At 37.2% G+C, this 12642-nt stretch overlaps 1 protein-coding gene across 1 annotated transcript; it reads right to left on the bottom strand.

Moving 5' to 3' along the window:
• Window positions 1-1906: 1906 nt before the first annotated feature.
• Window positions 1907-11157, bottom strand: LOC115919293. Its single transcript, XM_030972711.1, has 7 exons — window positions 10817-11157; window positions 8805-9004; window positions 8187-8328; window positions 7690-7845; window positions 5948-6130; window positions 3924-4194; window positions 1907-3238 (listed from the first exon to the last, which is right to left on the bottom strand). Exons 1-7 carry the CDS (start codon window positions 10827-10829, stop codon window positions 3157-3159), a joined length of 1047 nt encoding a protein of 348 aa, XP_030828571.1. The 5' UTR covers window positions 10830-11157; the 3' UTR covers window positions 1907-3156.
• Between the last annotated feature and the right edge of the window lie 1485 nt (window positions 11158-12642).

The following is a 12642-nucleotide window of genomic DNA, read 5'->3' as shown; positions in this document are numbered from 1 at the left end:
TCAACAAAGTAAGGCAGTATTGGCTCAGTTTTGAAAGACAATTTTCAATTCATTATTGGTAGGTGTAACTATAAACAAGTAAGAATTAAAGTGGATCCATTGCTATTATATGACACTGAACAATTGATTATCAACTACTATGAAGAACTACTTCTCTCTCAGCATAAAATTTGTGCTAATATTTCAAAATTAATGAAAGTATTTTGTGACGATTACTCACTGAAACGATCAACCACCTAATGTTTGATGACAGGTTAATTAGTCTTTAAAATACAAGTACATGTGACTGGAATAAAATAGCACAAATTAATAAAAACTTTATTGAGACTGGTGCCCATATCTGATATGCGGAGAAAGTATTGGAATGTGTCAATTGAAGATGTACACACAAGAAAAGATGTGACAACAGTCTATTGAGAGCCAAACATTTCCTATGGCAATGCATTTCAATTGAACAAGATTTAATGGAAATCATCATTCTACTACACTACCTAAAAAAAGGGGCCTTTTCCTTGAAATATACAGCAATTGTTAATCTAAGCACCCTGGACCTTGCAAATCAAAGTGCTATGATAAATAGAAGAGCGAATGGAATCCCTTCAAATAATAACAAATATAACAATACACACACATTTTACAATGCACTTAATACAATGTTCCTACACACCATGATGCCGTTATTCTTAAACTTTTAGGCAAACTGAAGTTTAATGCTTGTCTTGCAAATGGAGAAATCAGATGACAGGCATGTTCATTAACAATTAACAATTTAAACACATAAATAAAGATTAAATTGGAAATTGAGAAGGGGGGTGGTTTGAAAATTTAGTACAAGAAATATCATCAGGAATTTTTTTTTTTAGATGTATTACTAAAAATATTTGTAAAAGATGACAAAGAAGTATCACATTCTTGTAAATCATTGATGAAATTAAACAAATATTAGGGGAGAGGCATCAAATCCATTTTATTTGATTAAGTAGACAACTGTATGGATTCATAATACAGAGTAAATATTTGTTATCAAGAAAAAATAAACAATTTATATGTATGACTAGGAATGATAAAAAATGAATAAAAAGGATCATCACATTCTTGTTCATTGTCAAAGAAAGTAAAAAAAAAAAAAAAAAAAAGTATGTTAGGGAGAGCCTCAGAGGCACAAAATCTATTTTACTTGATTAACTAGCTGGATGGCCTGATTTGGATTATTAATTTTTAATTTTTGTAATAAAATATTTATGCTATAATAATGAATTGTGTGACTGCAGCAACAAGCCATCATTTAAATGGACCAATTAATAGTCTTCTGGTAGGACCAAGATCTAGACCTTCTCTAGGACCAAGCTTTTTATTATAATGTTAAAGATTATAGTGTGAAAAGAATTTTGTAAGAATCTGATACTGAGATTGCTCAGTGGAAAAGTGAGTACTATTTTGATGTTGTGTAAATACATTAATCTGTATTCCATTTTGTTTCTGTGTAAGATAAATTTACAAGTACTTATTAACTATCTTTGTTTATTTATTCATCATGTTGTAGTGTACAAAGTTGGATAAACATTTTTTTTTTCTACTTGCATGAAGTGTTGTACACATACAGTGTATACGGTATCATAAATCAAAGGATTTGTGCACTACAAAATTACTGTTCACGAATATACGTTAGGGCATGGGGTGTACTATTCACTGCCTTGACTGTTTATGTGACGTGCGCCCAATCAGCTGAGAAAATTACACACCCTCTACGCTGAAATAGAGACAGTGGGATGTGTGTAAGGTAGTACAAAGATGATTGACGAATAACAAGTGTATAACAACGGGACAGAATCCGAGGGGTGTTTCACAAAACTTGTCATAAGTGACAAATGACAGTTTTTTTTGTTGTTATAAGCTAGACTGTTATCCTTGCTCTGGTTCGTTATCAGCAGATTTGTCACTAATTTTTGTCATTTGTCATTAAAAAAAGCCTTTGTCAAACACCCCCATGGACTATGCTCTTGCATGTACAAATTTGAAACATATCAGTAGCTTATGGAAGTATAGAAAACATTCAGGCCATTGGGGTGTCCCACATTTCATCCCAGTAGTCATTATGAAGATAGATTTGTTTGGCGCTGTCTCAGGGCAGTTTACAACAAATTACAGATTTTGTTTTAACAAAAACTTTGACCACTCACAGAGAACTCTTTTTGTGTTTTAAAGACTATGTACGTGTACATGTAAATAGAGAAATCTCACTGTTGACTCAAGGCTACAATGGCCCAAAAAGATAATGGTTGAAATCTAGCCTGGCAAATATACATGTGTATACATAGTTTGAATTTTCATTCCTTGATTAAAGTCAAGATCTGGGATATTAATCATTATATTAATGCTACTCTCTGTGAATGTATCTTGGCTCAAACTCAAGTTAAAGAATTCAATATTGTCTGTACATAGAAAATTTGATTTAGTTCTATACATGTTTGTAAACCTGTATTTAAGTACTCATTGTGTATATCTGTATGTTAGGAACAGACCTAATTTATATTTGCTCTTGTTTGTGTGTTGTACTGTATTATATTGCAGATGTTTTTACTGAATAAATCATTTATTTACCCAGTGGTGACACAGTACATCTATTGTCTGAAATAATATACTCCTTTATTATTTTAATACATTAAGAAGCAAGTAGAATGAACGAACCTGTATGGACGGATTTTCACATACAGCAATTTTTATCAGTCACAGCATATCAGATGACCAGATTATAACTGGATTTTGAAATAAATTACCACAGTTACAGAATTCAGCGTCTCAAACCTCATCACAAGACAGCTCTGGTACATACATGTAGAGCTTCACAATGACATTTTTCACAGATTAAAGTTACTAGCATCCGAGTGCATGGTGCCCCAGCTGAATCTTCACGAATGTGGGGGTCCACAGTATATGTTGGGAGCCCAACGCGCATGTTTTAGTGTCGAGTCCTGCAATCTTCCTCAGCTTCTCAAACATGTTGCATTTCAAGCACACCCAACATTTAAACATGTCGAAGAGATGTTAACTCGGAAGACTCACCCACTCCCTAAACTTATTGCTTCACTCAGTTGGGGTTGTTGATGGGCACATTCACATACAACCAAACTTCCATCATTCAGGCTGTACGTTTTGTCACCTGGCAAAGCCCAGAAGCCCTTTCTTGACCAGCGTTTGGACGTGCTGTCTGAACTCTGCATCCGCAGTGCGCATCATCCTGAAAAGAAGACACAAAGGAATCAAAGAAAACGTGTGTTAGATACATGTTCTGCTAAACTCTAACTATAATCCCCATTTAAACTTGCTGCAGAAAACATGTCATATGCTGCCTATATCGAACAAATTAAAAGGTTTAAGACTCATTCAGACATGACACAGTGTACCGCCATAAAATAACCCTTCCTTTTCTTTTACATGTAAATCAATGGGAACTGTACGCAGCAAAGGTCCTAGTGTATTCAATTATCTCTTTGTTGTAACAAAGGAAACTGAATACGAAGTGTATACACTTGACGTTTTTTATAAATTGTTCTGCTGCATACACCCTGTATCTGAACAAGCTTCTACTGTGATACCCCAGCACTCTATATCACAAGAAAATGCAGTAATTCTGCAAAAAAAATGGGTGACTCTGCGCACATTTAAATTGTCTCTCCTTTTGAAAGTAATGATCGTGCCCATCATATAATATCTTTTAGTAAAAAGTTTAAACTACATCCACTATTTATTTTGCTATTTCGAGGGAGACACCAAATCATTTACCATGAGGCTTGTTCACATCTAGCCAAAAAAATAATGAAACAAAGAATTTGAAAAACAAATCAATTCTTCACAGTTCATTTATGATAGTGTTCATAAAGCTTACAGCAGAGAAAGAATAAGTCTAAATTGGGCATGTATACCTTTGAGCTAGATCTGGATTCGTCTGCAAAGCCTCAAACAGAAGCGGCGTCTGTGGGTGACCGAAGGCTTTGACCACATCCGGGTCAGCCATGATCTCCTTCATCTTGGCTTCATCCTTGGCCGTTGCCTGCTTGGGGTTAGTACTGCTGGACACGGTCAAGTCTGCACCAGGACTATCATGAACTTTGACCTCTTGGACTGGACTCACCTTGGGGGCGGCAGACGTAGGTGGGGGTGCTGATGATGGACTCAGGGTGGAGAAATGGTCCCCTGTGAAAGTGAAGAAAAAAAAAATTAACATTACCACCACCATGAAACAAAGAGGTTGATGATGATGATGAACAGCATTTGTATGGCGCCATATATCTGTTCCAAAATAAAATTCAAAGGCGCAAGCTCCTCCAATAAAATTAGCATTTAAATGTCTGAAGGAAGATATAAGTTTTGAGTGAAGCTTTAAAGTGGTCCAGGTCCAGGTTTTCAATTTCGCGAAAAGATGATGGGAGGGAATTCCACACGTTAATGCATACAGGCTCTTTCAACGGCGGTTGTCACAGCGGTTGTCACAGGAGAAAGTGTGAATTTGGTGATCAAACACTCACTCCAGCACCCTTTTCTCTGTGGTCTATTTAAAAAATATACATGTAGGATAACTGGCGAGTTGCAACTTGGACCATACTCTGGAAACTGTTACATTTTTCACTTTTACATGAAAGACATATACAGTATGTTGTCATAACAAACTGTCAATCCCCCCCCCCCCCCACTCCGGGAACGGAGGGACCGCATTGCGTGTTCACAAAATCTCTGGCTCGTAACAAAAGAAAAAGGTCTACACGTATTGACTTTACACACCGGACTTATATGCTGAAAAGGGGGGTGCTGAAAAGGCTTGTATAACAAAAGAAAAAGTTCTACCCATAGGGGGGGGGGGGGGGGGGGAGGGGGGGTGCTGGGAACACGCATTATCATACCCTAAATAACACTGAGTGGGGGGGGGGCCGGGCTGTCAATGTACAGAAAGACTTCTTATTGAAGCCTAATGCAGTTGTCACTTTCAATTTTATTCTGTGCAGCCAGCTTTCAGCAGAAAGTGTAGCCTGAGACTACGTGCCTTTCCCAAGGCCTAACTTGGGGCCAATCGGGTATAATACGACTACGGACGACGAAACCGCAGCAATCACGTGCAGATAGCATACGCGAAACCGAAGCATAAGGAGAACTTCGGTCTGTTTCGCGAATGCTGACCATGTAGAGTTTAAGTCACTGACTACTGTTAATCAAGTCCATTTGTTTACGAGCAGTTGTCCAAAAGAAGACGTAGATGGCGTTAACCAGTATTTGCCAAGCTACACTCCCTTTAACCAATGAATTGTAATTATTTTACTAACATTAAAGATATCAGAGGTTTAAAAATCACCCATTGTCTATACGCAAGATTTATGATTAAGATTAAGTTTCGGCATAGTGTTAAGGTCCTGGATTAAAGTTAGGAAACTTAAAACTGTTTGGAATAGAGTGTAGAGCAATTATTACAAGAGAATGTCAAACCCTCTGAGCAAGGCATATTTTCTATACATATCTGACATAAAGCATTGCTTATATATCTGGGCAGTGTCTTTTAAGGAGGTAATATAAATCGCAAATAAGTTGCGATTAATATCAATCTATATCAACTATATGAATATCAACTATGAACATGTAGGATGTTAATAATTCAATTCCTCTTTAAATCTGCCCACTGTCGTGCCAGACGGGTTTTACACAAAGATTAAGATCGACTTTACATTGGACTTAACTATGACAGGCCGTTCCTGCCACTGTTTGCTTTCACCATTATGATCTTTAGATAATATTTTTTCCTTCAATAACAAATTATCAAAAAATGTCAATTCTGTAGATTTGTGACCAAGAAACTTAATGCCAGTAAACGGTGAGAGCAAACAGTGGCCTGAATGGCCTGCCATAGTTTACTCCAGCTTAAAGTTGATCTTAGTCTTTGAGAAACACCCCCCAGGCCTACCTAGAATTCCACAGAAGTCCTGAAAGAATGACTGAATCTCTGGGTTATCCTGGAAGTACTTCATGGCGCCCTGAGGGTTAGACTGGAACATGGACATGGCCTGACTGAACCGAGGATCTGACAGCTGACTGGCCAAGCGAGGGTGCTTCTCTAACTTGGACAGGAGATCATCGTTTACCCAGTCTGTATGGAGAAACATGTGAAAAGAAACGGTTAAAGAACAGACCATCAAAATTATTTGCTGTGTATGTTGGAGTTTTCATACTCTGGTATAATATAATCAACATAACACTATCAAATATTAGTTCACTTATTACCGCCACTGAGTCTACTCCAAACTGGCTGCAAACTGACTCGAAAGCAACAGACTGTTGGATATTCAGGGCAATGCCATTTTTATTTATTTGGTCCATTTGCAATATATTGTCAGTTTCAATTAGTGCTGTAACATCACGGATATCTCCAATTTCGTTTAATCGTCAGTCAAAACCGGACGGTTTTCAGTTAACAATTTAAAAAAGAAAAGAAAACAAAACAAAAACAAAAACAAAAAACAAAAAGAACAAGAAACAAAACAAAAAATTTTTTTTTTTGTTGACCGAGCGGGAAGGACTTTCATTAAACTGCGAGGTGCATTTGAAGGTGCCGATTTGTGCTTGTGAAGTTGTCGCAAATAAAATTAACAATGTCGTTTTTAGAAGAATGTGTAAGATTATTAATGTAAATTAAAAACAGTAGAGGACCTAGGAAAGAACCTTGTGGTACGCCGTGTGTAAAAGTTGGATGAATTATTATTATAAACTGCATATTGAGATCTATTACAAAGAAGATTACTTTCAAACCAAGATGACAGACAAATTGGAGTGTTGTTCTAGTTTTGGAGTGGTGAGTCAACACACAAATTACTGAGCTGGGAGATATTGCTAGGCATAGTGCCAGGTGGAGGTGCATAAATCGAAACTTAAAAAAAAAAAAAAAAAAAAAAAAACGGGAAAACGAAACCGTCCAATTGAAAACGGAATCCGCCATGGGCGGTCGGATACCGGACGGTTAACTCTTATCGTGCCACAGGGCTAATCCCCACTGTGCCAGGTTGTTTTGGAGATAATCTGATTAACGCGATGGTTCTATGAATGGCGAGTGCAAAACAAACAGCACAGCCCAATGAGCATGAACAATAACTGCTACTACGAATGCGCCCTTGCACGCACATGGCACTCAATAGGTAGCGTGCATGCAGCCTCATGGCAGGCTATGGGTTAAACGTTTGACTACAGAACTAGTTTCAATGGTGTCACAAAAAAAATTGAAAGGTAAGGAGATACGATAACATCTAGAACACTCATCCTTGTTCTCTTTTCAATTATAGCAACAAAAAAATTCTTCTCTTTCTCTCCTTCTTCCAAATTGAAATTTAGCTGCGCTGTGAACTTTCTGTCTTCTTTTCTTTCATTTCAAACTACAATTACAATGAAGTTTTTAAAGCAAAGTAATGTTGAAACTTATGTAGCAATCAACAGAACTCAAGCCATTCTGGGATTGTAATCGCTCATACCAATCTTCAACAAGTGCTAAAATTCTTCAGGGCCCTGTTTCTAGAAACTTGTGTAAATAACAAGCTTCGGTAATTGATACAACCCACTGAAATCATAACTATATTTGATTGGCCATGAACGATTGGGCACTTTTCAATAATGCGTTTAATGAAACCGGGCCCTGGTTCGCAACGGACGTTTATTCACCTTTGTTTTCGAGGAGAGGAGCACTGGCCTTGAGTGCATCCTGAACCTCCTGGATCCTCTGCGCTCCATTCTGTGCACCATCTCCCTGAGGTTTGATGAGCGGAATATCCTCAAGTCTGTCTCCTGATGCAGCAATCTGGCCTTTGGTTGATGGCTCTTTAAAGGTAATACATAGTTTTGGTATGGGGTCATGAACTTGGTTCAAATGAACATATTGGAAGCATATGCAATCCTACAACATTCCATGATCATTGTCGCAGTTTAAAGTGATGAATTGTAAATAATAAACTGTATAACTCCTTCTCAAGATCAAGATATTAATTTAGCTATAAAAGAATGTTTCTTGACTAAAATCGACCTATTGGCTATTCCCGTTTGGAAATTATATATCACAACTACATATTCTGACATTTTCCTGGTAGCAGGGGCATCCATATCAAGATTGTAAAGAATCACTATCCAGCCATTTTTCAAAATTTCCCAAAACCTTGCATTACCTTTAAGAGGGCGCTGTTCAGAAGTTTGGGAAGATGCTTTAGAGGATGACTTGGGTGCAGAGCCAAATAGGAATCCTTTCTTGAGGCCTCCAAACGAGTTGGATTTTTGAGAAGCTGGTTTGTTGGTCGTGGTAGGAGGAGTCTGATGTAGAAAGGTGGAAAGAAAGAGTGAGATAAAGATGCAAACATACAGATTATTGGGCTAGACCAACTCCATACGATTACAATGATGAGATATTCTACTACACATGGAAGATGAAATCATCTGTTGAACATTTGTATGCAACGAATACATGTAGTGGTACATGTACCCTGCTAACTCCTAATTCAGTTGCTTCTCTACAAAATCTTGCATAAATGTGTCTCTTTTTTACCAACAGTGCATGGACATCACATTCATATAAAATTACATAAAATTTTGTTCTGTAATACGATTCACCTTCGAAGCTAACATACTTCTAAACTTAGTTGGCTATGCTTTTTATTGCTGAACTTGATTTTAGCAAAAACACTATTATAGTTCATATAGGAAACATTGTCACTCACTTCTGGTACTTTACTTATAAATGTCACAAAAATTGCCCCAACCCCATGCCAAGGAATGACCTAGATACCTACCTTGCTCTTGTCTCCCTGCTTGGTATCTCCCTGGGTTACCCGAACCTTGGGTTTATCCTTTGGTTTTATACAACCATGGGGCGATGACGACGATGATGATGAAGCTGATGATGATGATGCCAAGCCCTTTCTCTCCTTTATTCCCTGCAGTTGCTGGGCTTGCTTCAGCAGCTCACTCATGTCCTCTAAAGGGGGTACATCTGTATCAATTCAATAAGAAAATTATGAAATCCATGACATCACCTTAAGGCTTAATACAAAGAAGGGAAAAATTGGTCACAAACAAATTTTAAAATGGTTTCATAAGAACTTCTAATTAGAAGCATGTGTTGTGTATATTAGGCCATGAGACGATCCAGATGAGGCATAAATATGCAAATGAAATTTGTGCTTATAGAAAATATGGTCCAATTATATTAACTTTAATTTGCCTCTGCTCGAATTCTGGCATGATAAATGAGCTAGACTCGAATCTGTCATGTCGCTAGGCTGTGCAAAATTAACTCATAAAATATTTTTGAAATATTGAATGTAAATTTCTTAAAGGTAATAGATTCTAGACTACAAAGTTTTGGGAAATTTCGAAAATTGGGTGGGTAGTGATTTTTTACAATTTTTATATAATTGGATGCCCCTGTGAATGTATTATAAGTCTAGAAAATTCAGCCCCTGAAGCACTACTGCTTTCGAGAAAAATTTAATGAAAAAATTTACAGGTACTCCCGGTAAATTTTGATAAATTTCAAATTTCAATGGTAGCTGCAACCATAAAAATCTCAGAATAGATCTAGACTATGTAGATGGGCCATTCCATGAGAAGAAGGACATGACATCAAAAAAAGAAATGTACCTCTTATGTTAATTCTTTGATTTATCAATAACCTTATGCCATGGATGTTCATAAAACATTAGGGCCTTTCAAATTCAATACAATTTTTTTTCTCATTTTTGTTGATTTCCTAAGATCTCAAACTATCATCAAAAATGTACATGTGGGACTGTAGCTGAAAAAAACCCAATTTATTGCAGATTACACAGGATTCTTGTAATATTTTTTCCTGAAAATTTCGCTAAATGGAAAAAGATGAATATATTTCCATATTCTAAGGGGTCCTGTGGTATTTAATCTATTACATAGGGGTGAAAATGGCCTCCGGACAAAATGTAACGCGAGTTACCGTAACGTGAGTTACCGACATATTTGCTTCCTGCATTTTACTAGTCCATTGTTTCTTATCTTTAATATTGTGATTTTATACTAGTAAGTCACAACCTACTATCAAATTAAAGTAGGAAAGATTTTGTCAAGATTGTCTAGTATGAGGAGAAAAGAGGGTCTCGTAGAATTGACCATGTCCTTTTTTTGTAACGCGAGTTACCGAAATTCAATAATCCAAGAATCTAAAAATGTTTGTTCTTCAATTTTCTTTTTTGTTTCATTCAGTTGTTCTATATCTACCCTGTCCATGTTTGAAAAAAGTATCTTGTAGATCCTAGCAGTTCTAAAGATATAGATATCTAGGCACATTATCGTGTCAATGTACCCATTAAGTGTAACGCGAGTTACCATGGAATGGCCCAGATGTGATATATAATTTCCAAATGGGAATATAGATCTAGAGCTAATTGATCGCGCTTTTAGTCACGATACATTGTTGTATAGCTTAATTAATATCTTGACCTGGAGAGGGAGCTATAGATCTACAACATAAAGATTTTATTATTTACAATTTCATAATTTTAGACTCGATTTCAACCGCGACAAGGTTCACTGAATATTGTAGGATCGCATTATTAAGCTTCCAATATGTTCATTTGAACCAACTTCAAGTGACCCCATATTCTACCAAAACTTTGTAGATGTCTATTAGGTCTACCTTTAAAATTACAGTTTGAAATTAACTGTCCGGATAAACAACCTAGCTGCCAATATAATAAAACACACTCCTGCAATTACAAATACAAATTACAATGCACAAAGTCGTAAACGGTGCACGGTGATGTGTGATTACCTTCGTCTTCCATTCTGTCTCCTTGAACTTTGCCTTTGTCTTCACTCTTTGTTTTTGTCTTTTAACTGGCAGTTGATCTTGTGAATACGATAACCTACTCTCGAGTGTCAAATTGGTGTAGATCTAGTCCTAGATCCTCCGATTATTGAACGAGTTGACAACACTTTCCGGCTCTGGCTTTGGAAGGGTCGATGGGACGCTTGTGCATAGCAACGTAACTCGTTCTTTGACAGACGGGGAACTCCCCGGTTGCAACGTTGAGCGACGACGTACGGTACGCGTTTAGCTGCCGCAGTACGATGCACTCGATCAGCGTATACATGCAATTTTAGTGCGTGTATGGTAGAGGTAGATAGCTAGGGAGGGGTGGGGGAGAGGGTGTCTGGGTCGGGGGGGGGGTAAAGGTGGCGGCGATGGGGTTAATTGAGACATAGAGCTATAATATAGAGTATAGACTAGAGTATATCCGGCCCAGAGCCTGTTCTCCCCCTAAATTCTCTCTTCAAATTCAGCCATGTTAAAGGAAATGCAATTTTTTTTTTTTTTGCGGGGGGGGGGGGGGGGGGGGGGGGGAATTTTGAAAATTGCATGGATGGATAGAATTTCTTTAAAATTTTGATGTATTTGGATGCCCCTGTTATAACTATCAGCAGTAGAAAAATTAGCCCCTAAAACACTTCTGCTTTCGAGAAACTGAATAATTAACATAGCACTATATACCGGGGCTCCCGGTAAATTTCAAATATTTCAAATACATTCTAACTGCGACCATGCATGAACATCTCAGAATATGCAGTTCTGATATATAATTTCCAAACTAGTGGAATAGAAAATCAGTCGATTTTAGTCAAGAAACGTTGTTTTAAAGCTAAAGTGATATCTGTCTTGAGAGGGAGCTATACAACAAAGAGTTTATTATTTACGATTTCAACACTTTAGACTCGATTTCAGTACGATCATTGAATATTGTAAAATCGCATAGATAATGCGGCTTTCAAAACTTTGTTTTACCATAAGAAAGCACTTCCTAACCCTAACCCCAACAGTTACCCTTCAGAGGAGAAAGAGGGAAAAGCGCTGCTTTGTGAGATGATGATGGGATAATAAAGGTGTTAAAATGAAGACTTTTTTCTCATATATCTCATTAGAAGACCCGTAATTTAAACGAAATCTAACAATTAATCAAATAGCAACTACTCGGGCAAATCTGAGAAGAAGACTGGTGAAAGTATGACTCGTGAATTTGGAAAAGATATGTATATGTATTTTGTTTAAGTTGTTATATAATCATCATATAGGCCTATGAGGGCCTACATGTATACGTATGGGCTCTTTAATTGGGGTGAACCGGTATGTCTCTTTTTAAATCTCTAAGTAGCGCACCTTTTCAGGTACGAGAAGTGGCCCTTTTCACTTTGATAAGTGCCCCTTTGCCTTTGTAAAAAGTGCCCCTTCTCCTTTTAATAACTACCAGTTTTTAACTCCGATAAGTGCACCTTTTATTTTCACATGTGCCCCTTTTCCTTTCTAATAAGGTATTAACTATATACCCTTTTCATAAATTATTATATTTTCACCTCTTATAAATTGCTCCTATCAAAATCTGATGGGTGCCCATTTCCGTCGACAAATGCCCATGTACTAGCTCATAAGTACCCTTTTTCATCCCTGGTGAGGCTCTATTCAGGTAGGCCTATAAGAAGTCATTTTCACCTCTGACAAAATATACCCTTTGTTTGTGCTTTGCAACGTGCTCCTATTCTTTTCTAATATGTGTCTTTTCCCCTTTTCCTCTCATCATTAAACGTGTCCCTTATTTAAAGCGA

The sequence above is a fragment of the Strongylocentrotus purpuratus genome, unplaced genomic scaffold (assembly GCF_000002235.5).
Source record: "Strongylocentrotus purpuratus isolate Spur 01 unplaced genomic scaffold, Spur_5.0 spur5_contig_863, whole genome shotgun sequence".
Lineage (NCBI taxonomy): Eukaryota > Metazoa > Echinodermata > Echinoidea > Camarodonta > Strongylocentrotidae > Strongylocentrotus > Strongylocentrotus purpuratus.
This window is presented reverse-complemented; position numbering and strand designations above follow the sequence as displayed.